The following is a 23,111-nucleotide window of genomic DNA, read 5'->3' on the forward strand; positions in this document are numbered from 1 at the left end:
CCTCAGGCGCCAGCACGCCATTGTGAGCACAACATGAAACCGCTTCTCAGAAACAAGAAGCACCACCCGTGAGAAGAGCCCTTGTTCTAGAAATGTGCGACAACTACAGCCCAGAGGCTTCCCTTAGTCACAATCAGCCTACTCACAATGTACAATGCAGCCGTTGCCTAGCCCGTCATCTCGGTTTCACTTCCGAAGGAAAAAAAAAAGAAAAAAAAAAGATTTTTTTTTTCTAGTATGGAAATGATCTCCAACAAAGAGACTGTAACAAGATACTTAACAAAATTGGAGCACCTTAGTGCCATGTTTTTTAAGTACACGAATAGGGCGCACTGCTCGCCAACTGGAGAACAGTGTGTGTCTGTGTGGTGTTATTGATGTTTCCACACTCAGTGCTTAGCATCTATAGTGAACAGTTTGGCATTCGAGTCAGACATTCTGCTGTCCTTAAATCCTGGATGCATTTAAACTGCAAGATCCTAAATGCAGACAAAACCAAAATATGCCTCATGTTCTTTCTCCCAGTCCAAGGACAATCCCACATTATAGCAGGGGGGGCCCAAAGCTGTCCCTCTGCACCAGAAGAACGTCCAGCGACTTGTGTGGTGCCCGAATGCTGCAGCTCTCTGGACACAGACATCTGTGTGGTGAATGTCTTCGGACACCTCTGGACCTCCTTGGACAGGTCCTGCCTGACCTCACTATTCGTCCTACTAGGAATCAATGTCCACAAAACACCACACCCCGGAGCCGACCCAATCAGAGCCCTCAACCCAGTCACCAAGAGCATCCGGAGAGTCCATACGTGTCCTACGTTTTCTAGGCTACAAAACATGAATGAGGAGATGTCGTCTTGTGGCCACCGTAGAACCGCAGACATGGTTTCAAAACTACGTTCTCCTTCTGCCTAGCTGCATGATCCTAGGCATGTCATGCGGAACATTGGACCCATAAATGGAAGTCCGTCCTGCAGTATTGTGACCAGTGTTGGAGAGCCCATCTGGTGAACTGGTCCCACTTGGAATCTTGTGTTCCTTCGAACAAATTGTGGGAAATTGTGGCGAGCATTTAGTATTTAATGGTTGCCACTAGCGTTTCTGAAAGAACCACTTGATGTGATATGTGCCGCAGGTGTGTGACAAGTGTGACAAAGACAATGGCATAACTTGCAAAGAGAATATACAAATTGCACAGCACGTGCACATATGGTTTGGTCTTGGGTGCCTCCCGAGTATGTTGGTGGTGGCAGTCAGCTCAAGCATGCATTTGAGAATAAAGGGTCCTTTGGTTCTTTTTGAATATATATGTATTCTTAAGTGACACTGAAAGATGCAAGTCAGAAGCTGAGAAGTATGCAAGTCTTGCAGGCTGCTGGACCAGAATGTCCATGTAAAGTAGTTTAGCGACAGCAAGGAGCTCACAATCTGTAGAGTGGCGAGTCCCAGCCAGCATGGAAAAGTCCAGGCTTGAATGAGGCAAGGTGGAGCAGTGCCAAGGGGTAGCTTCAGAGAACAAGGTAAGTCGTATGTATAAGACACTTTGATTGGCTGGCAGCCAGCTGATCTGGCAACGACAGGGGATGACACTGCATGTGTTCCTTGGGAGACTGAATAGAGTTTACGTATTTGGTAGAGTGGAGTTTGGGGGAACTAGTAATGGTCAGTGAGCGATGTGAGAAGAGTGTGGCTGATTTTTCAGGTTGACGTTTAAATTAGAGATAAGCGGAGTCTGGATTGCAGAGATTCCATGGTGGCATCCTGATTTAACAGATTATGACAAATACACTGGGGCAGTAGAAGAAATTCACCAAAACAACGTGTGCGAGAAAATAGAGCAGGATGGGCAGTAAGTAGGTAGAAACTGAACACATGTACATACAGAATTACTGGTGGGGGCCACAACGTAAAGAATAAATACTGCAATAAATGGCAGACGCTCAAAACAGAATGGAGCAAAGATGGGAATGCATGAATGAATTGTGCATGCAGTGCAGACACACACACATGCCGATGGTGATGACATGATACACCCGTGCATGAACAAGCATAGGTAAGGCTCTCACCGCTGTAGTAGTTGGTCCACTTGTGCAGCTCCCCCTCCATGCTGGGACTGGGGGCTCCATCCACGCCGGGGCTCTGAGCCACCCTGGACCCCTCCCGGCCACTGCTCTCTAGTGATCCGTCCTGGACTCTTCTGGCCGCCGTGGTCCTGTGCTGGACACCCCCGGGCTCAATGCTGGGGCCCCTCCCGGCCACCGTACCCTCAGAGTCACTGCTGCCCCATGCCCGCGAGCTCAGTCACAGTGTCCTCCCTGCCTGCCCTCAGCACAGAAGCACCGCCTCAACTGTCGTGTGCCTGGCGCCTCCCCAGGCCCCCGCCCTGCCGCAGCCTGGACCCCTCCTGCACCCCGGGGCTCTCTGCCTCTCACTCACTGCCAGCCAGACAGACACACGCGCAGCACTTCCTGGTTCTCTCGGTCCAGCTGCCCTGGCTACCAATGGGAGCAGCTCCGGTGTGCGTGGTCCAATCACGACGAGGACACGGCCAAGAAGGTGGCCTATCGGAGGCTAAGTTCCGCCCCTGGACCCCTATCTACCAATCGTGTTGCAGGACGACATAGAATGTACTGACATTCCTGAAAAGAGTTGCCCGGCAGCGTGCGCCATCTTGGAACGGGTCTGACTGGGAGGCTTCTGGGGTGTGATTGGGTTCAAACATGCAGGGCATAATGCCACATCATTTGTCTATTCTTGGTCAATCCTGCCGCATAATTTGACTCTCCCCTGCCGCATGAATCCAGTGGCCCTGTCTACGTGCCAACGTTTTTGAACGTGAAGAGGGAGATGCTAAATTTGAAAACAAGCATTGGCATAGCCAATAGGTTTTTTTTATTTATTTATTTATTTATTTATGCATTTTTATATAGCGCGGACTTTACCCGAAGGCGTCAGAGCGCTTCACATTAGGAACAGAAATGAAACATAATGAGAAACATTACAAAATTACATAAGGTAATAGTGACAATTGTGAGCAAACAAAATACATGAGGTAGTAAAAACTGTGAGCAACCAAAAATACATGAGGTAGTAAAGGTAATAGTGACAATCGTGAGCAAACAAAATACTTGAGTAAAAATTGTGAGCAACCAAATACATGAGGTAGTCAAAAGTGCACAAGAGGAAATGAAAGTGACAAGTGTGCAGTTATAAGAGAAAACAGAGTATAATTAGAGGTATAGTCCTGCAATAAGTGCTAGACACTCAGGCTCAGGAACAAGCGTTACGTGGGCAAGGTGGCACTTGTGCAAGTATCAAAGGTAAAGACATGTGAGAGGTAGCAGCCGTGTGTTGCAGGGACAGAGTGGTGTGTGCATGTTACAAAAGGGCACCAAACACCAGTACATGGAAAATACTGCAAAAAGGCAGACCCTCCAATCACAGGCATACACTGGGAAGGCACTTCCATGGTCATGGAAAGTAGAAATTATCAGTAGTGGGAAGTCTTCCTCACAAATAGCAAGAGGACGTGAATTACTTTTGGAGGTGTCTCTGGAGGAGGAGAACTTTGAGGTCCCTTTTGAAGGCCTGGGAGGAGGCGGTGGTCCGGAGCTGAGGTGGAAAGGAGTTCCAGATTCTCACTGCGTTGCCTGAAAAGGATTGGGCCATTGTTCTTTCCTTCTTGAAAGTGGGAGGTTCAAGCAGTAGATTCTCCGCATTGCGTGAACGTCTAGAGCCACCAGAGAGTTTCAGTTTATTCGCCAGGTAGCTGGGAGATGAGGAGTGCAAGGCTTTGTGGGTAAAGCAGGCAGTCTTGTAGATAGCTCTAGCCTCGAAGGGAAGCCAGCGGAGGGTGGATAACATCGGTGTGATGTGATCGCTTCTTTTGGCCCCATAAATGAAACGAGCTGCTGAATGGAAGACAGACTTAAGTGGGGACAGGTGAGATTTGGGGAGGCCAGTAAGTAGAGAATTGCAGTAGTCTAGTCTAGAGAGGACCAGCGATTGCACCAGGGTTATAAGGTCCTGCTCCGGGAAGAAGCGACGGATTCCCCAAAGAAGGCGCAGTTGGTAGCGAGCAGATTTTGCAATAGAATTGATGTGGGGAGTTAGATTGAGTTTTTTGTCTAGAAGGACACCAAGGGATTTTGCACTGTCGACAATGATGGGTTTATTGTTTAGTAGATTCATCTGATCCATCCATGATTGAACCGGGGGAGGAGAGAGTGAGGAGGAGAAGAGGAGGAATTCAGTTTTGGAGGGATTCAGAATCAATTGATGAGTTGAGATCCAGTTTTGAATGGAGTCAAGAGTAGATCTTAGGATGGAGAGATCATGAGTGGAGGCAACCTTGAGGTAGAGTTGAGTGTTGTCTGCATAGAGATGATAGTGAATCCCAGATTTGCTTTTGAGGTTTCCCAGTGGTTCTAAGTAGAGATTGAACAATGTTGGTGCTAGTATCGAGCCTTGGGGAACACCTTGACCCACCGCCACAGGAGAAGAGAGACTGTTCGCTATTTTGATCATTTGAGATCTGTCAGAGAGGAAGGATGCAAACACAAAGGTCTTGCCTTTGTGAACTTCTAAGTGTTTAGCCATAGATATTAACTTTACCTATGTCTTTAAGCTCTGCTGTCCAGAAATTTGCAGCATGCTGAAAAGTTATAATAAAGAAGTGTCCGAAGCATTTTTGTTAACTTAGATTTGACCAAAAAAGAATTATGTACAACTAAAGAACCATATTAAAAAAGTATTAAAAATAATGCCTTGAGGTTTTTTTTGTCCTTTCAATGCTGGCAACTTGTATATATCTGCCTGTCCCAATGGTTGCTTGTTGTGGGTTTTTTTTGTTATGGGGAGCATAAATAACAGGAGGGGGAAGGTCAGTCAGTCAGTCAGTCTGTGAGAGTGAGTGAGAGAGTCAGTCAGTCAATGAGAGTGAGAGAGTTAGTCAGTCAATGAGAGTGAGAGAGTTAGTCAGTCAGTGAGAGAGTGAGAGTCAGTCAGTGAGAGTGAGAGAGTCAGTCAGTCAGTGAGTGAAAGAGAGTGAGTCAGTCAGTGAGTGAAAAAGAGTGAGTCAGTCAGTGAGTGAAAGAGAGTGAGTCAGTGAGATAGTCAGTCAGTGGGAGTGAGTCAGTCTTTAAACGAGAGTCAATCTTTAAGCGAGCATCAGTCTTTTAGCGAGAGTCAGTCTTTTAGCGAGAGTCAGTGTTTTAGCGAGAGTCAGTCAGTCAGTGAGAGAGAGTCAGTTGGTGAGAGAGAATCAGTCAGTGAGAGAGAGTCAGTCAGTGAGAGTCCGTGAGAAAGAGTTTGTGAGAGAGAGTCAGTCAGAGAGAGTGAGTCAGTCAGTGAGAGTGAGTCACTCAGTGAGAAAGTGAGTCTGTGAGGGTGTCTGTGAGTCTGTGAGAGAATGTCTGTGAGAGTCTGTGGTAGAGTTTCTGTGAGAGAGAGTCGGAGAGAGACTGTGAGAGAGAGTCTGTGAGAGTGTCTGTGAGAGAGTGTCTGTGAGAGTTTCTGTGAGAGATAGTCTGTGAGAGTGTCTGTGAGAGAGAGTCTGAGAGAGAGTCTGTGAGAGTGTCTATGAGAGAGTGTCTGTGAGAGAGTGCCTGTGAGAGAGTGTCTGTGAGAGAGTTTCTGTGAGAGTGTCTGTGAGAGAGTGTGAAAGAGTGTCTGTGGGAGAGTGTCTGTGACAGAGTGCCTGTGAGAGAGTGTCTGTGAGAGAGTGTCTGTGAGAGTGTCTATGAGAGAGTGTCTGTGAGAGTGTGAAGGAGTGTCTCTGAGAGTCTGTGAGAGAGAGTCTATGAGAGAGTGTCTGTCCGAAAAGCCATTAAAACGCACCTATTCCCCTCCCCCTAACTCTCCTCTCCACCTTCATCTCTCAGGCCTGGGCCTGTGGTTTCTCTAGCGCCGGGACGCCTCTTCGCTGGGGCAGCTGTTTGCGCTTTACCAAAACTATAGAATAGAATAGAATAGAGAGAGTCTGTGAGAGAGAGTCTGTGACAGAGTCTGTGAGGAAGTCTGTGAGAGAGTGTCTGTGAGTGAGTTCTGTGAGTGAGTGTCTGTGAGTGAGTGTCTGTGAGAGAGTCTGAGGGAGAGTCTGTGGATAGAGAGTCTGTGAGAGAGTGTCTGTGAGTCTGTGAGAGTGTCTGTGAGTGTCTATGAGTGTCTATGAGAGTGTCTATGAGAGTGTCTGTGACAGTGTGAGAGTGTATGTGAGAGAGTGTCTGTGAGAGTCTGTGAGAGTGTCTGTGTGAGAGTGTCTGTGAGAGAGAGTCTATGAGAGAGTGTCTGTGAGCGTGTGAGAGTCTGTGAGAGAGTCTGTGAGAGAGTGTCTGTGAGAGAGTGTGTGTGAGAGAGTGTCTGTGAGAGAGAGTCTGTGAGAGTGTCTTTGAGAGAGTGTCTGTGAGAGTCTGAGAGAGTGAGAGGCTCTTTAGTGGCGAGTAGGGTCAGGATTTAATTAACAGTAATAGATGGAAAGCCTACCCAATCTCTATCCCTCAACAGTCAGCCAAGGAGGATGCTTAAGTCCTGGTCTACCATACCAATTGGCCGAGGTTGGATTTCAGCCCCCGTTGTTTTCTATTGCCATTTTTTGACATGTTCTTAAAAATTCGTAACTCCTGATTCTTAATTGATTTTTTTGTTGTTTTAATTATTGTTTTTTTTTGTCCTTATATTAGTTTAAGAATTTTTATTTCATTAAACATTTTTTTTTCTTAATGTTAATATTGCTTTGGTGCTACTAAAATAATTAAGGTGTATTTTTGTTGACAGAAGCCTTTCACTTTTAGCCACAAAAAAAGGACTGTACCCCTCATTGAAACCTGCTTAAACTCATTATGCCCTAAGTTGCATAATTTGGCAGGCATTCACATTTGTTCCACCTCCATCAAAGTCATTAAATAGTGACTAAGAATTGTATTTTGGTGACTTGTAGCATTTTTGCTCAACTGTATATTTTTTTTTGATGCATTCTGAAATATGAAATTAGTTATTCTGCTTCAATATGTGTGTATTTTTACAGAGGAACTTATTTCCACATTTGGAAGAGATGCAGTATCATGCAAATGAGTAACCCTGGGCAAAGCCCTATGCTACGCTTGCGTAGTTTGCGAAGTTTGTGCTACTTCGCACTACGCGAACTGCACGTAGCACAGTGCCAACACGCGTAGCGTAGCGTAGTGCAGCGGTAATTTTTTGCTTGCTCGTGGTCCTCAACATCAAGTTGGTTACTGCGAGCAAGCAAAATGACATTCCGGAGAGACTTTTTTCTCGTTTGTGATCAGCAACATCAAGTTGCCGATCGCGAGTGTGGAAAATAAACCTCCCGGCAAGATTCTCAATGCGGGGAGGTCAGGTTTCTCATTTCAAGTGGTCGTGTATGCTCCTGACCGCACGCGATGAGAAACTACCAGTCCGCGTTGAGAAAGCTGCCGCTCGAGTAAAAATCTACTCGAGCGGCAGAAAACTACAGCTCGCACTGTGCAAGAGGCCGTTTTCAATGATTGCACAGTGCCGGATGCCTGTCCGCACTGTGCAATCATTGAAAACGGCATCTTGCACAGTGCGAACAGGGTACTACGCAGTTCGCGTAGTGCTACGCATAGCTCGCATAGTGCGAAGTGCACTTTGCGTAGCTACGTGTATCGCTACTTCGCAAACTACGCCCAGGGTTACAAATGAGTAATGTAGCTGTTAGTCATGCTGCGTACCGTAACAGGGCAGGCACCAAGGCAATAAGCCCCATCCCCGTAATGCACAGATGAAACGCACGGACAAGGAACGCACAACGGTGCTCTGCTGCTTGTGAGGACACAGTGTAAAAAAGGAGAAAGATCATCGCTGGTGATAGACAGTGAGCTTTACAAATGCACATAACATTTGTGCAGATTGGTGCCATCTGTTTGATTGCATAATATGACACGTTTTTCTCCCCTCGGTGCTCTCATGGAGATGCCATTTAAATGCAGCACAAACTATGCTTTTATTGTTTTCTCAGTTCCAGGCCAAGGGCTAAGTATGACATGTTTCGTAACCTGCTCGTCTACAAAACATTGGTGAAAACATTTTAAGTCAGAGAAGTCCTTCTATGCAAGCTCAAGCCACACGCAGATCTAATGCTTAAAAGCAGTTCATTTAAATATTGCTCTATTCGTGCAGAGGAGCTTGTGCCACGGCAGAGGAATAGAGACCCCATTCGCCGAGCCAAACGTCAGGACGCCATCAAGAGTGATGTACTGCTCGATGCTGCCCCAGTCTCAGATGCGCTAAACTAACCTTCAATTAACAAACACGCGCCTCGTGCGGCAGCAGGGGGAGGGGGCCTGCGCAGTTTCCTTGTGGGAGCGTGCAACCATATGGCGCCACCATATGGTGCTGCGCGCTCCCGCAAGGAAATCGCCAGATGTGCACGCGTTGCCATCGCAAGCAATGCAACGTATGCATGTTTTTGCCCCCAAAGCTGTGCCGATGGCATTAGGTCTCTCTCCTATGCAGTGCATGCGCGCTGCGTAGGCGAGACCTAAACAAGATAGGGGGGAATTCATTTTCCCATTGACTTACACAGAAATGGAGATTTTAGGTGGGAGGCAGCTATACGATAGCTATTTGGGGTTTAAACAAGCCTGTGTTTTCCACCTGAAGTGGGTCTTTTGGCAAGTGTGGGCTATTCCTATAATGGTGGGTTTTGAAGACCATGAGGATCAGTTATTTGGGGTCTGGTATGACTGAACCATTGGTGTGATTAGATTGTAGAGCCCAAAACAAAGCCTTTTCATGATCATTCCAAAATACTGAATTGCATCGCTCTAATAGCATTGCTTCTGATGAATGTAGCTCAAATACAATGTATGTGTGAAGGTTTCTGTACAATTGGATGTCATATGGTTCTGGTCGGACTGTTTTGGGACCACTCAGATGTAAATGTATGTATGGTTCATAGCTGACACGTTTGCAGATCACTTATGTGTGATATTTCTAAGGTTTCAATCCATCGGGTGACAATTAGAACTGAACATGGTTCAATTCTGAAAGTATTATACTGCGACTTGAACAATTCTTGACCTGTCGAAGCTATAGTGTTATTTGGAGTAGCTGAATCACTCCTACTCTTCCAGTCACACAATTCTCCTCTGCAGTTTCTCACTATTAGCCACATACAGGGCAGCAGACTGTGGTGCACCGGACTGTGCTTATTGCAGGCAGGCTGAGCCTGGTGCTTGCCAGGAAAGAAGCCTGCTCTTGGACTTAACTTCGGGTCTGGTCGTAGTGCTGTGTCAAAAGACTGCTCCACTTTAAGCATCTGGCCATGTCTGAACTGGGGTGGCAGAGTGGGCTAAAGGCCGGTGATGGATTAAACCCAGATCTGTTGACTGGGTGTGAGTGTTTGATTGGTTCAGATGCTCCGTCCATCACCACCCCCTTTTGTACCGCTTTTGGCTGCCATAAGTTGGCAGGGTATGCTCAGACGTGAGTCCCTTGCTCACTTTGCCACTGGATTCAAGCAAGCCGGGCTGAAGACGGCTGGAATGCCAGAAACCGGTCTCAGGATGCTTGTTTCCGGTCCAGGGAAGACATGGCTTGGCAGTTCGGGCTAGACTGTTCCCATGAGGCACAGGGCCAGACTGATTTGCATATGGCCATGACTCAACTGGGGTGGCAGAGTGGGCTAAAGAACGGTGATGGATTAAACCCAGATCTGTTGACTGGGTGTGAGTGTTTGATTGGTTCAGATGCTCCGTCCATCACCACCCCCTTTTGTACTGCTCCACTTTAAGGCCAGCTCCGCGTGGCTGTTAGCTGGTGGTGGTGTTGTCCTGCTGGGAGGCAGGCAGACTCTGCTCATTGTGTCTCTCTCAACCTCAGGTCCATGAACAGGGCACAGGCTGGCATCTCATCCACTACTGCTGGGATAGGACAGCACCCACCTACACATGTGGCCGAGGGCATTTGGTGATCTGCTCACAAGCTTCAATAGTAGTCATTCATTATAGGTGGGCGAGCCAACTAATTATTATGGCTAGCTGATCCAAGGGTCGCCTCTGGCTCTAAGCGGCCATGATCCAGTCGCATCTTGAAAATATTTGGCTGGTAAATTATGCAAGAAACATCATGTTAGAAAATGATACAATCTCATCACAATCCCTACATGTGGAAGACTTTTACCTTGATACGACAGATTACATCTTTCCATTGAGTAGTATTTTTTTTAAAGTAAGAGTTTTTAAACATGTACTAAGGAACATTCCTGGTCATCCTGATTACAATGCTATTAGTACCCTATATGTGGCTTAGATATTTATTATAGAAGCCTGGAGCAGCATTGTGGCCTTTTACATCAAATACAAGAGCAGTTTCTACATGGGGCACATCTGAGGCTCATATATTTGAAGGCGGTACTTGATAATGAACAAAAAAGGAGGCTTGGTATCACACAAATGGGGTCACTGTGCAATTCAGCCACTAGAGTGTATCTCTTTTCTACATCACATGTTAGTGCTTTATCCTTAATTCATTTAGGATGAGATTAGAGGGTGGATGGCAGGCAGAGCTGCATTTTATGGTTGGAAGTCTTTCATAGTGCAAACTTTGCCCAATGGCATTCGAGCGCTTCATAACAGACACAAACTAGTTGCACGTTTTTTTCTGCCCAGGGATATTTATACGGGATTCACAGGATGCAGCAATATTTTCGATAGTGTTTAGGAACGCCTCGCCTGTTGCAAAGTGGGTAGCTGGAAAATGCAATAGGCGGGTGCTATGTGTGCACCTGCTGATGTGTCAGAAGTCTGGTAGAAGGCCTTCAATTGATAGAGGAATGGTGAGATGCCCTCATTATGTCCCTCCCAGTGGTGGTAGGTCACCAGCTAGGGATCAGTTGGGAACAGAGGAGAGGGAGGGTACAGACCTCCGGCCAGCTCGGGTTTACCCACGAGTGGTTGCACTGTGCTCCGCTGTATCCCGGCAGCTGAATTTATATATTACTTTAGCACTACATGAGCTCAAAGAGACTAAGCCAGTCTGGGCTTTATTGGCAGTGGAAGCCTGGCTTTTTGTTTCTTGCTATATTAAAAAAAAACAGCTCATGGTGCTCATGGCCCCATTTTTCCCAGTTCACAGCGTGTCAATAGGACCACTGATAAGCTCTTGGCAGGTTGTAGCAGCACTGCCAGAAAGCCAACAGAAAGCAATCAAACTGCTTTTGGTATGCAGACTTGTTAGCTCCTCATAGGGGGTCCAGGAGTTCTAATGCGTGACTAATGCATTTTAGTGCAGTGATGCGGCCACCTGCAATAAAATGCGTTAGTCTGACCCCTGATGCCTGGCACTTGTCAGGGCTGATGGTTTTATATAGCGTATATAGTGTGAGCGTGGCATGGGCATTAGAGTGCTTCACATGAGAACGGGTTCAACAATTGTCAGGAGCAAACGTATAAGCAAAACAAGACATAAGCACAAAAATAGACAAAATACATAAGAGCAGGTCTGAATATTGTGAAGTGCAAAAATGTAAACAAAACAATGTAAAGCATATTATTGATGAGGTCGAGCCCAAAGAGATAAGTGTAAGGGCGAGCACAGTATAAGACAAAATGCCTAATAAGAAGCATGATTTTCAGTTCTTGGCATGACATAGGGTCATGCATAGGGCTGAAGAAAGCTCCAAATAGTAGTCGCTCCCCCAGAGAAAGACGGTTTCATATAGCCTTCATCAGTGGTTGGTGACATAAATAAAAAGTGGTGGGAAAGGTGTAGGGCGGGAGTGCCGGGGGTGTGGGGGGGTGGAGTGGGGAGTTAATAATAAAGAAATAAAGCCTACCTGATGCTGCTCTGCTGCTTCGTGCCTCAGTGCTCCTCTGCGTCCTGGTCCCAGCAGTCCCTGGGACACAATCAGACACTCCCTGTGTAATCCCCGTACCGCTCTCATGTAGCATGAGAGCAGCCCGGGGCGATATGCCTGAGCGGGCTTGTTTAATACTTGCTCAGGCACAGGGAGTCTGTGCTGTTTCTCCAAACCAGCAGTGCAATACAGCTTGGTTGGAGAAACCTAACTGCGCATGACTGTTTGGCTAGCTTAAGACGGCACCGTTAGCAGTGCACATCACTTCACCCCATCTGCCATGGCCTAGTCCACCCCTCCCTGCACACACTGGCTCAGCCAGCAGCTAAAAAATAAAACAATAAATAATAAAATATCCTTTTATTCTTCAGCTGCTGGCTCCGAGCCAGTGGGCCAATGCTCCTCCGCCATTGAGGAGAAACCAGCACTGGCCTTCATGCTTGAACATCAGAGGTTCCAGTAGAAGGGCTTTTGTGTTTCTCAAACCATGTTGAACCCAAGAGAAACAGTTAACCACAACATAACGGTGGAAGCTGTCGCCAATCCCGGAACCTTTATTCAGCAGGTTATCATTTGCAATTCTCAGAATGAAACAGCGTTCCACAGAATAGAGCTTGTCCCAAACACCCCCACACCAGCAGTGCACAATAGTGAACTACAACCAGTGCCCCAATCTCCGTCGTGTAGAGCCACTGGGTCTGTGTTCCCACTGGGACCATGAAGACGATGATCCTCTCACGAGCGCCTGGTCTAGCCGACTGCGGGCATCAGGCTGCATGTCATAGTCCCACGAATACCCATCCGAGCCAGCCCGAGTCCTCCCCCATAACTGAGAAAGCCATGTGTGACCCCCTGACCCCGCCTCCAGATCCTCCAGGAGTTTATTCACCCCGTCCAGCCAATAGCCACTTGTCGCTTCGCCAGTACGAGGGCCAGCTTCATGGATTTGTATTTCATCTTCTTCCTCTCTGGTTTTCCTCGGTACCCAGCAAACACTGCTGTGGTGAAGGTATTACCCACAGACCTTAGTGCCTACCGTGCCTGTCCACAACCTTTGCTCAAAATCGTGCCACATGACTAGCACTAATGTCAGAATGTGACCCCTGAGCGTGGCATCTCGGGCAGTCCGAGGTTTTGGGTGGGTATAGTTTGCTTAATGTGCTTGTGTGAGATAGTTACAATGTAGGACGTGCATCCCTTTGAAGCGTGAGTTACACGACGCTCCTCTCACCAGAGCGAGGCTGTCTTCCATTCCCTGTTGCTTCCCCAGGTCCTCAGTTGAGGCTTACGCTTGTCAGTCTGGAGTGTGTTGTACTAGTCTACTGTTATGTTATGTTATATGTTCTTTTATAGTGCTCGTATCAGCCCGGGGCATCTCGGCGCGTGACTAGAACCAATTCTTGAGATTGGAAGAGGACCGAATGAATTAGAAAAGGAAGGCTTTTAACTGTTTCCTAAATGTGCCATAATTATCAATTTTACGAAGGGGATCTGGTAACTCATTCCAGTATCTTGGCGCTAGATATGAGAAAGCTTTTCCTCCCAAATAAATGAAAAGCAACGATTAAAAAGCACTTCTCCCAGCTTTCCGCCTCAGGAGATTCCAGCTACTGTGGGTATACAAATGCCCGACTGATCCCAACTGTAGCATACGCTCCACAACTTTGCTGGCCGTGCTGGGCAGCTTGGCATACTGAAGAACCTGCCCTACTCCTAGTCCAAAAGTTTCTCTAGCTTCCGGGAGAGGTTAGAAAGCCTCCTCGTGGTACAGTCACTTGCTTCCTCACAACCTCCCTCTCTCGGGCAACCATCAACATTGCAGGTTCAATGTCCTGGAACAGCCACATCCCATATGGGAATTCCCTATTGAAGGGTCGTCTCTGGAGAACCCTCCTCACAATTCTCTCCCAGATCTTAGCAGTCTGTTGTATCACATACATTACCCCCTCCTCTAAGCCTCCCCCACAATATAGGCATTGTGAGCACAGCATCTGCATGTGTTCACGTCAGTGGGTGCTTTCCCCAATTGTCATCCATTTAGCAGTGTGTTGATTGTGTGCCGCGTAGTAATATAACCCTAGTTCTGGGAGCTGGTTTGACCATAACTTTGACATTGTCATGAAATTTCATCTGTAAAAAACTATCGTTGAATAATTGTTAAGTAACAGTTGGAGAATAACTGTCTAAAAAAATTGTATGTATTTAAAAAAAAACATGTTTTTACTTATTACAGATTCCATGCTGTCTTTCGTCCCCCTCCCTTCCTCTATGTGCCCTGACGAAGGTGTGGCCTTAGACCTGGCCTAGCACCGAAACGCGCGTTGGCGCTTTGAGTCTGTCCTGCTACATGGTCATCTAGTCTCCAATCTTCTGTCTGGAGCCTTTTCAGGACGCAATATATGTGTAACATCTGGCAACTGAAGCATGATGTGTATGGGATGACTGAAGAGTGTATGAGTATGTGTGAATCAATTGAGGTATTATTGGATGCTTGAAGAACGGTTGAGTTATTTGTGAAGTTTGTTGAATGTGTGTAGGGGTGTCTGGGATGTTATTTTGTATGTACTATCACTGCTATGTTTTGTCAATTTTGCACTGCTGTTTTGGAGAAAAAATTTATATTTATACTAAAGAAAGGAAATAAACAATGAATATTTTTCTATAATGAGCTTATTCTAATTGTGTGTTCTGTTTTTGGTCTCAGTGAGCTTAATACTGCGAACTCTATTATAGGACTCAAGTAGAGCCATGATACATATCAAAAGGGGCAGACTGTTCTGTTCTTTGAATTAGGCCTAGTTCTGGGAGCGCCAATTCGCCTTCCACCTGATCATGCATCAGAACACCTGGCGCAACTCTGCTACATCACCCAGCCCATACCAGGGAGATCATCAAACTATGCAGCCACTTAAACACAATGGGTTTCAGTGAGCAGAGAGAGTTTTGTAGAGGATACACACCGCGTGGGAGGAGCACCATCTTTGCAATGGCGACTCTGCCCATTACTGATGAAGGGAGAGTATTCCAGAATGTCATGGATGCCATCAGTCCGTACAGCACCCTTCCCATGTACTATTGATATAGCTTGTCCTCTGTTGAGGCAAGCATAATACCCAAATAACAAAGCTATCAGCCTCCCACTGGATGCCTAGGTTTGGAAGCTCTGCAGGTGGAACCCCAAGCTGCGAGCCCAGCGGGAAGAGTATAGTTTTTGCTTATTTACCCACAGGCCCAACTCGCTGCCAAAGGCCTCCAGGTGGCCTAAAAGGCGTCGCAGTAATTGCAGCAGTGAGCGAAGATAGTTCAAAGTGTCGTCCGCGTGTAGGGAGAGTATATGCTCAAGCTGCCCCACGCAATCCCCCACTCCGTCGTGTCCTGCCTCATCTTGACCGCCATTGGCTCCAGGACCAAGGCGAAAAGCAAAGTGGAGAGGGGACACCCCTGCCTAGTGCCCCTACAGATGTTCCAGCTGTCAAAGATGGTTCGTCCCACCCAGGCCCTGGCTCTTGGTCCTGTATAGAGACGCCTAATCCATCCACAGAAAAAGGGACCCAAGTAAAAGGCTCTCTGAATCCTCATGAGATAAACCCATCCCAGTGTCAAAGGCCTTTTCCAGGTCCATCAACACCAGTGCTAGCTCCTCATCTCTTCCCTTCGCCTCGTGTAGCACATAGGTACTTTTTCGCAGGGTTATAGCCATGCTCCACCCTGGATTATGAATCCGAAACCGGTCCCAGGATGCTTGTTTTCGGTCCAGGGAAGACATGGCTTGGTAGTTCGGGCTGGACTGTTCCCATGAGGCACAGGGTCAGACTGATTGGCATATGGCCATATCTGAACTGGGGTGGCTGAGTGAGCTAAAGAATGGTAATGGATTAAACTCAGAACAGTTGACTGGGGGTGAGTGTTTGATTTGCTCAAACGCTCCGTCCATCATCCTCTTTTGTATCGCTTTGTTCGCCCTAAGTTGGCAGGGTATGCTCAGACGTGAGTCCCTTGCTCACTTGGCCACTGGATTTAAGATAGCCTGGCTGATGAGGATTATGAATCCGAAACCGGCCCCAGGATGCTTGTTTCCGGTCCAGGGAAGATATGGCTTGGTAGTTCGGGCTGGACTGTTCCCATGAGGCACAGGGTCAGACTGATTTGCATATGGCCATGTCTGAAATGGGGTGGCTGAGTGAGCTAAAGAATGGCGGTGGATTAAACCCAGATCAGTTGACTGGGGGTGAGTGTTTGATTTGCTCAAACGCTCCGTCCATCATCCTCTTTTGTATCGCTTTGTTCACCCTAAGTTGGCAGGGTATGCTCAGACGTGACTCCCTTTCTCACTTGGCCACTGGATTCAAGATAGCCTGGCTGATGAGGATTATGAATCCGAAACCGGTCCCAGGATGCTTGTTTCCGGTCCAGGGAAGACATGGCTTGGTAGTTCGGGTGGGACTGTTCCCATGAGGCACAGGGTCAGACTGATTTGCATATGGCCATGTCTGAACTGGGGTGGCTGAGTGAGCTAAAGAATGGTGATGTATTAAACCCAGATCAGTTGACTGGGGGTGAGTATTTGATTTGCTCAAACGCTCCGTCCATCATCCTCTTTTGTACCACCCTGGAATAAACCTACACTGGTCCTTATGGGCCAAACGTCCAACCACTCCCTGCAACCTGGTTGCCACCACCTCATATAGGACCTTGGTATTGCCGTCAATGATAGTCAGAGGCCTATAGGAGGAGCGATTAAAGGCATCACCACCTGGCTTTTGCATCATACAGATTATCTCTTCACACTGTGTGTGGGGTAATATTTCTAGTTGCTTGGCCTCAGCCAATACCATCAACAACTGTTCTAAAGATGCTGCATGAATAACTGATAACATTTGTTTGCAAAACAGTCACACCCGCCGGTTTTCCATTGGACATTGTGCCCCCCGCAATTCCTCTTAAGTGATCTTAGCTTCCAGTTCATCTCGTAGGTCCTGTGGCACCCGAGGGAGTGCCACTGAGGCCAGGAATGCTCTAATAGCCTCCCCATGTCCCTCTTCCATTTCCCGGTAAATATGAACCAGAGGATTGCTACATGTTTCCAAGACCTCCGTTGTGTACAGGCAGGAGTGCCGTCCGTGAGGGTCAGATTGACTATTGAGAGGACCTCTGTTTCCTTCCTTAAAATAATGCGAACAGTTTCCCTGGTTTGTCTCCCTCCCTGTGTAATCTTTGTTGGTATTCTTTCAACGTATATTTGTCCACTCTGTCCCATATTTCCACCTCCTGATGGCTGATTTCAGCGGCCTCCAGTCGCAGATCAGCGGAGTTTCACTCCCGCCCTGATGCTCCGCCACATTTAACGTCCTACTTAAGCTCTATTTTCAATACACTCTTTAATGTATTTCACCCCTCTTGTACATTTACTTGGTATACAAATATATTCAAAATGAGGAGTCTCCCATCTGAATCAGGTGTGCTGGCGTGTATGCTCTCACAAGGCCATTCATACTACCAGCCCACACTACCTGACTACTGAATAAATGCGTCTTTCACCCGCAACTTTTAACAAGCATTTGCAATGCAATAGGTCTTGCATTAATTAAGTTTGAGCTATTGGCATTGCTAAATATTGCAACACCAATTGCAACAAAAGTCTATAAACTGTAAGCCCAAATAATGTGTATTTATTTTTGTAGCAATGGTGGCATGCTGTGCTTTAGATGAATATGTTTAAAATTAAAGTGTGCCATACTGTGATTGCTACAATAGTTAATTGTGAATGCGTTACCAATTGATGTGTGCACTGATGGCTGTTGGAGTGTGCCTGTAGAAATTGTGCACTGATGGCTGGTGGAAGTGTGCACTGCCGGCTGGTGGTGTGTGTGCCTGGTGGAAGCGTTCACTGATGGCTGGTGGTGTGTGTGCCTGGTGAAAGCGTGTACTGAAGGCTGGTGGTGTGTGCCTGGTGAAAGCGTGCACTGACGGCTGGTGGTGTGTGTGTGCCTGCTGAAAGTGTGCACTGCCGGCTGGTGGTGTTTGTGCCCGGTGAAAGCGTGCACTTACGACTTATGGTGTCTGTGCCTGGTGAAAGTGTGCACTGACGGCTGGTGGTGTGTGCCTGGTGAAAGCGTGCACTGGCGGCTGGTGGTGTTTGTGCCCGGTGAACGCGTGCACTGATGGCTGGTGGTGTTTGTGCCCGGTGAAAGGGTGCACTGACGACTTATGGTGTCTGTGCCTGTTGAAAGTGTGCACTGACGGCCGGTGGTGTGTATGCCTGATGAAAGCGTGTACTGATTGGCTAGTGGTGTGTGTGTGCCTGTTGAAAGTGTGCACTGATGGCTGGTGGTGTGTGTGCATGGTGGAAAAGCGTGCACTGACATGTTTAAAAGTAAAGTGCGCCATATTGCGATTGCTACAATAGTTAATTGTGGATGCGTTAGCAATTGAGGCATGCACTGATGGCTGGTGGTGAGTGTGCCTGTAGAAAATGTGCACTGATGGCTGGTGGTGTGTGTGCCTGGTGGAAGTGTGCACTGCCGGCTGGTGGCGTGTGTGCCTGGCGGATGCTTGCACTGACGACTGGTGGTGTGTGTGCCTGGTGAAAGCGTGCACTGACGGCTGATGGTGTGTGCCTGGTGAAAGTGTGCACTAACGGTTGGTGGTGTGTGTGTGTGCCTGGTGAAAGCATGCACTGATGTCTGGTGGTGTGTGTGTGTGTGGTGGTAGCGTGCACTGATTGCTGGTGGTGTTTGTGCCCGGTGAAAGTGTGCACTGAAGGCTGGTGGTGTGTGTGTCTGGAAGCGTGCACTGAAGGCTGGTGGGGTGTTTGCCTGGTGGAAAAGTGTGCACTGACATTTGTTGGTAGGTGGATATGTAGACACAAACGATAGCCAATTGAGTCTGGGGGTAGCAGGGATAGTAGGGACCCTCCCTGCCGCCTGCACTAGCTAAACAAGAGGTGGAGCGCAGTCCATCGACCTAAGAAGGATCAAGTGCTCAATTAGCCCCTACAGCATTGCAAACCCTGAGCTTTACGTTGCATGCTGAGCTGTGCAGTATGTACATTAACCTAGTGGTCTGCATTATTGGATTCAGAAGGATTTAAGTCAGAGTGAAACGGTCTTTCAGTCTTTATGAGACTGCACCTGTCACGCAAACTCTTTCTCTGATCTCAGCAGCAGGCACTGATAACGGTGATGAAAAATAGTATTTCCCGCTACTTGATTTATCTCCGAACTGCCCCCAATACCCCACATTGTCCCTGCAAACAATTTAGTTAATTTATGTCGCCACTCCCCTTTGACTTCATAGACAGAAACACCTACTGGCAATGGTCACAATTGTAGAGACAGATGGGCCAGGCTTACGCCACTTTGCAGCAGTGAAAAACAAGCCTCCATTGTGACGGCACTCGATCTTATGATAGCACAAAACACAAACACAAGAAAGGCGTGATCTCTATTAATTCTTCACTTCTTTTGAATGTACAGTTCTGAAGCAGCACTGTTGGCATGAATGCTTGTTTCTCTGATAAGACACTGCCGACTTGAACTGCTATTAACTAGTCACAACTGCTGCAGGGGGCAATGCAAGGCCAGTAGCCTAAGGGATATGATAAACAAACATTTCCAGAAAACGCAGTACTAAGGATGCACATCTTTCCAAAGTGAGAAAAGGAAACGACTCGTAAAATAAAACATTCTAAACTTTCGAGGTCATTTTCCAAGGGGGGTGGGTGTCCTTTTCCAGCTCCCACAAGGCGCAGCTGTCCTGCCAGGTAAGCGAAGTCTATCAGCGGTGGCTGGGAGCCCCGAGAACCGCTCGACCGGGCAATCTCTTTCTATAAAACCCGAAGTTACGTTTGTTCTGTTGCGATAGGACGTGTCAAGCACAACATTTTATATGTGAAAAACAAGGACCCCCTGAGTAAAGGTTACAATTCCTAGGACAGGGAAATAAACAAATGTGCAAAAATTCCTAGGCAATCACAATAAAAATACGAGAACTAGTACAAGGAGGGGCGGACAATGAGGTAAATGCACATACATTCATGTATTATTTATTAAACAACAAAAGCGTAATACACATAATTATCAGGTAAAAATTATTTATCACGATTTCAAATACACAATTAAAATAAACTTAAAATGATGACGAAATCGCCAACAATAATAGAAAAAACAATTAATATTAAAAGAGAAGAGGTGGCAAGAATATATATTCGACGCGCGTTTCGGCGTGTAAGACAACGCCTTCCTCAGGAGCCACACAAATTTCTGCAACATAACAGAAAAACATATAAATATAACAAAACCTTAACTGTTATCTACAATATCAAAAAACAAATAGTGCATTCACATCATTTAGTGAAATATGTCCTCCACAGTATAGCTACTAGACCCTAATGATACATTTTAATAATTCTTACATTAGAATATACTGCAAAAAACACAATTATTAACAACTGATATAGTGCTAGAAAACATGATGGTTCCAACACCTGAGACATCAAAGAATTTGGCAGTTATAAACACCATAAATAAACATTTGGCAAATCATTATATCCATCTACATTTGTTCACATTTGGAGACCGAAAATTGATATAAACTTCAGAAACCAATTATTTACATTATATATTGTACAATATAGATACAAACTCACTTACTAAAAACAGGGACAGGGTGCATCTGTCTTTGATCTTTTACTCGATATGAAAGGAGCCTATAGTGCATACGGCAGAATTTTCATAAAGACAATTGCAGTCCTTGCATCAGTGTTGTAAACCGCCTATTTATTGGAAATGAGGAATATCAGTAAATAATATGAAAAAAACGAAAATGGGGCACTCAAAAAAATTGAACGAGCTAAATAAAAGAGGCCATGATCTCTCACCTTTATAAGAAAATGGCCGCGATCATACGTTAAGACATCCAAATGATGAGACACGGCTCAAATTGAAAAACCGTGTGTGCAGACAAACAGTGCCAATGATGTAGAATAACAGTTTTATCTGTATAGAAAAGGAACATGATAAAACTAGTTAACATTCACTGAACGAAAATTATATTTAGGGCAAGTGTCATTCTATCGGTAGGAACCTATATACAAATATCCAACTCACTCAAAAATATAAAGGGCAGAGTCTCTAAATTTTTCAGTGAACCGAGACTACCGAGGCGGTATTATAAAATGGATTTTCTTCGTCGATGCGAAGTGGAAATATTTTCTACCACATTTGCTCGTTATTCCTGACAGGGTGATGCCGAATGTACGAGTCTACAGCAAAAAAAGATAATAAAACCAGACCAACCCGGGATTAGATTAGAAGGTATGTCTGGTAACATCTATGTTCATCGAGGCATTAGACATACTACAGCATGGGGCTCGCCCAGGAAAAAGATAAAGTTAGCCCGTAAATAAACTTACCAAGTTAAAAGAAAATGGTGAGGGACGGGGGAAAATCCTGCTGGCGTCTAGCGTCCGTTACGGTGATAACCAACAGCACACACCCGACGGAAGTAAAAATAGCTTCCGGAGCGGGTCACGTGTAAAGTGGGACAAATTTTAAAGCGGCAGTGTGAAGTTGTAGTGTATGGAGTGAAGAATACACAACTCAACGTATAATATCCTGTAGGCATACCAAAGCTTCAACACACAAATTTATATCGTTTACCGCAAAGAACAATAGAGCCAAATCAATGAGGCTAGTTAAATGATGAAGGCTAAAGGGTATTGCGATATCGTTTTACTGCTGAGTGCAGTAAAATTGGAATCTATGAAAAAAGAAATAGATAGACCAGAATGTGTTTACGCTATCTATGGAATGTTAGATGTATCTTAAATTGATACCATACTAACTCAGACTGATAACATCAGTAGTACCAAACATGTGGACCATAATTAGGGACAGAGTGGGATATTTAAAGGGCTTTAAATAAATCGAAACTAGATTTATTCAAAAAATAATAAGGCTACCTTTTTCTGGAAAATTGCGGAGTAGATAACAAGGAAGGTATGTCCTTATTCTATATCCGGGAACATTATACTATATAGTTTTCATTTAGACAACAGATTAACGTTTACAGCGTTCGAAGAGGTAAACCTGAAAAACAGTGACAATTTTATCTAAAAAATCGCGTTCTCCCAGGGGATTTCAGAATTCAATCCCTTAGAAAAGGTATTAAAAACAAAAATCCAGTAAACTTCGCGTTTCTTTAGAATGGCACATCCACCCTTGCCATCTGGAACTCTGATTTTCTCCAAAATGCGCCACTGGAATTCGTCAGGTTTGTGTTTATGCTCAAGATAGTGTTTGACTAACGGCGCCAAGATTTTGCCGGTTTTGATGGCAGATCTGTGTTCCGTTAAACGGACTTGAACTGATCTCGAAGTTTCGCCGACGTAGCCTAAACCACAAGGGCATAAGATGAAGTATATAACGTTTGTGGTTTTACAATTCCACATATCACACGCTTTTGTTGAAAAGCCATTATGTACATAATTTTCACCTCTTAAGATGTTGGTACATGATTTACAGGAGGAACAGGGTACTGTTCCACGTACAGGTAGATTATTCAACAACGAACGTTGTGAGGGGCCACCGGTAATTGCGCTGTTATTAACTCTCGAGTGGACAATCAAATCTTTGATGTTCTTGTTTCTTTTATGCGCAAATAGTGGTTTGGCCAGGGTATTTTTAGATGTAGGGTTGCAATTTAGAATGTGCCAATTACTGTTGATGAAGCACAACATTTTAACCTGCCAAACAAGCCCCTTTATTGCAAATAAAAATAAAGCCCCCAGATCACGCATGTGGAAGGCGTTGCTCAGGGGCGTGTGTGCGTAGGGCTGGCTCTGGGCAGCACTGGGAGGCACTGGGGCTCCAGTCATCGTTTTACAAACTGAAGCCCCCGAAGCCCGCTTACCGCTGACGCTGCTCTAGAGGCTGGGGGCTGAGTGCTGCATTTTCATGGATCCCCCAGATCTTCATGGCGGCGGCCATGGTGCATGGAGCTCCCTGGATCGCCGGCCGCAAAACTGAAAGCGCGGTGGGAGCGCACGAGACGCCGTCGCCGTGAGCGTGCACATCGGCTGCTCCGAGTCTGAATTGGAGACTGACTCACCGCGCGACCAAATCCCATTTACAATCCTGCGCACGTGGCCATCTCTTGTCTCTCCCATTGACAATGCTGCGCGCGTGGCCATCTCTTGTCTCGACTCGTTGTTGGCTGAGCCGATGACTATAGTTCTCTCAGCGAGAACGCGCTTCGCGCTGTCGCCAGCGAGACCT

The 23,111-nt window shown here is 46.3% G+C and overlaps 1 protein-coding gene across 1 annotated transcript in view; it reads right to left on the reverse strand.

Annotated features, from left to right (window-relative positions):
* The window catches only part of PLEKHA8 (pleckstrin homology domain containing A8), a 116,227-nt gene extending 113,739 nt beyond the window's left edge, over positions 1–2,488 (reverse strand). The window contains exon 1 of the mRNA XM_078664037.1: positions 2,063–2,488. Within this exon, the coding sequence (XP_078520163.1) occupies positions 2,063–2,102 (40 nt within the window). The 5' untranslated portion in view covers positions 2,103–2,488. The remainder of the gene's footprint in view (positions 1–2,062) is intronic.
* Positions 2,489–23,111: the final 20,623 nt, after the last annotated feature.

Source organism: Lissotriton helveticus, chromosome 10 (genome assembly GCF_964261635.1).
Source record: "Lissotriton helveticus chromosome 10, aLisHel1.1, whole genome shotgun sequence".
In the NCBI taxonomy this organism is placed as follows: Eukaryota; Metazoa; Chordata; class Amphibia; order Caudata; family Salamandridae; genus Lissotriton; species Lissotriton helveticus.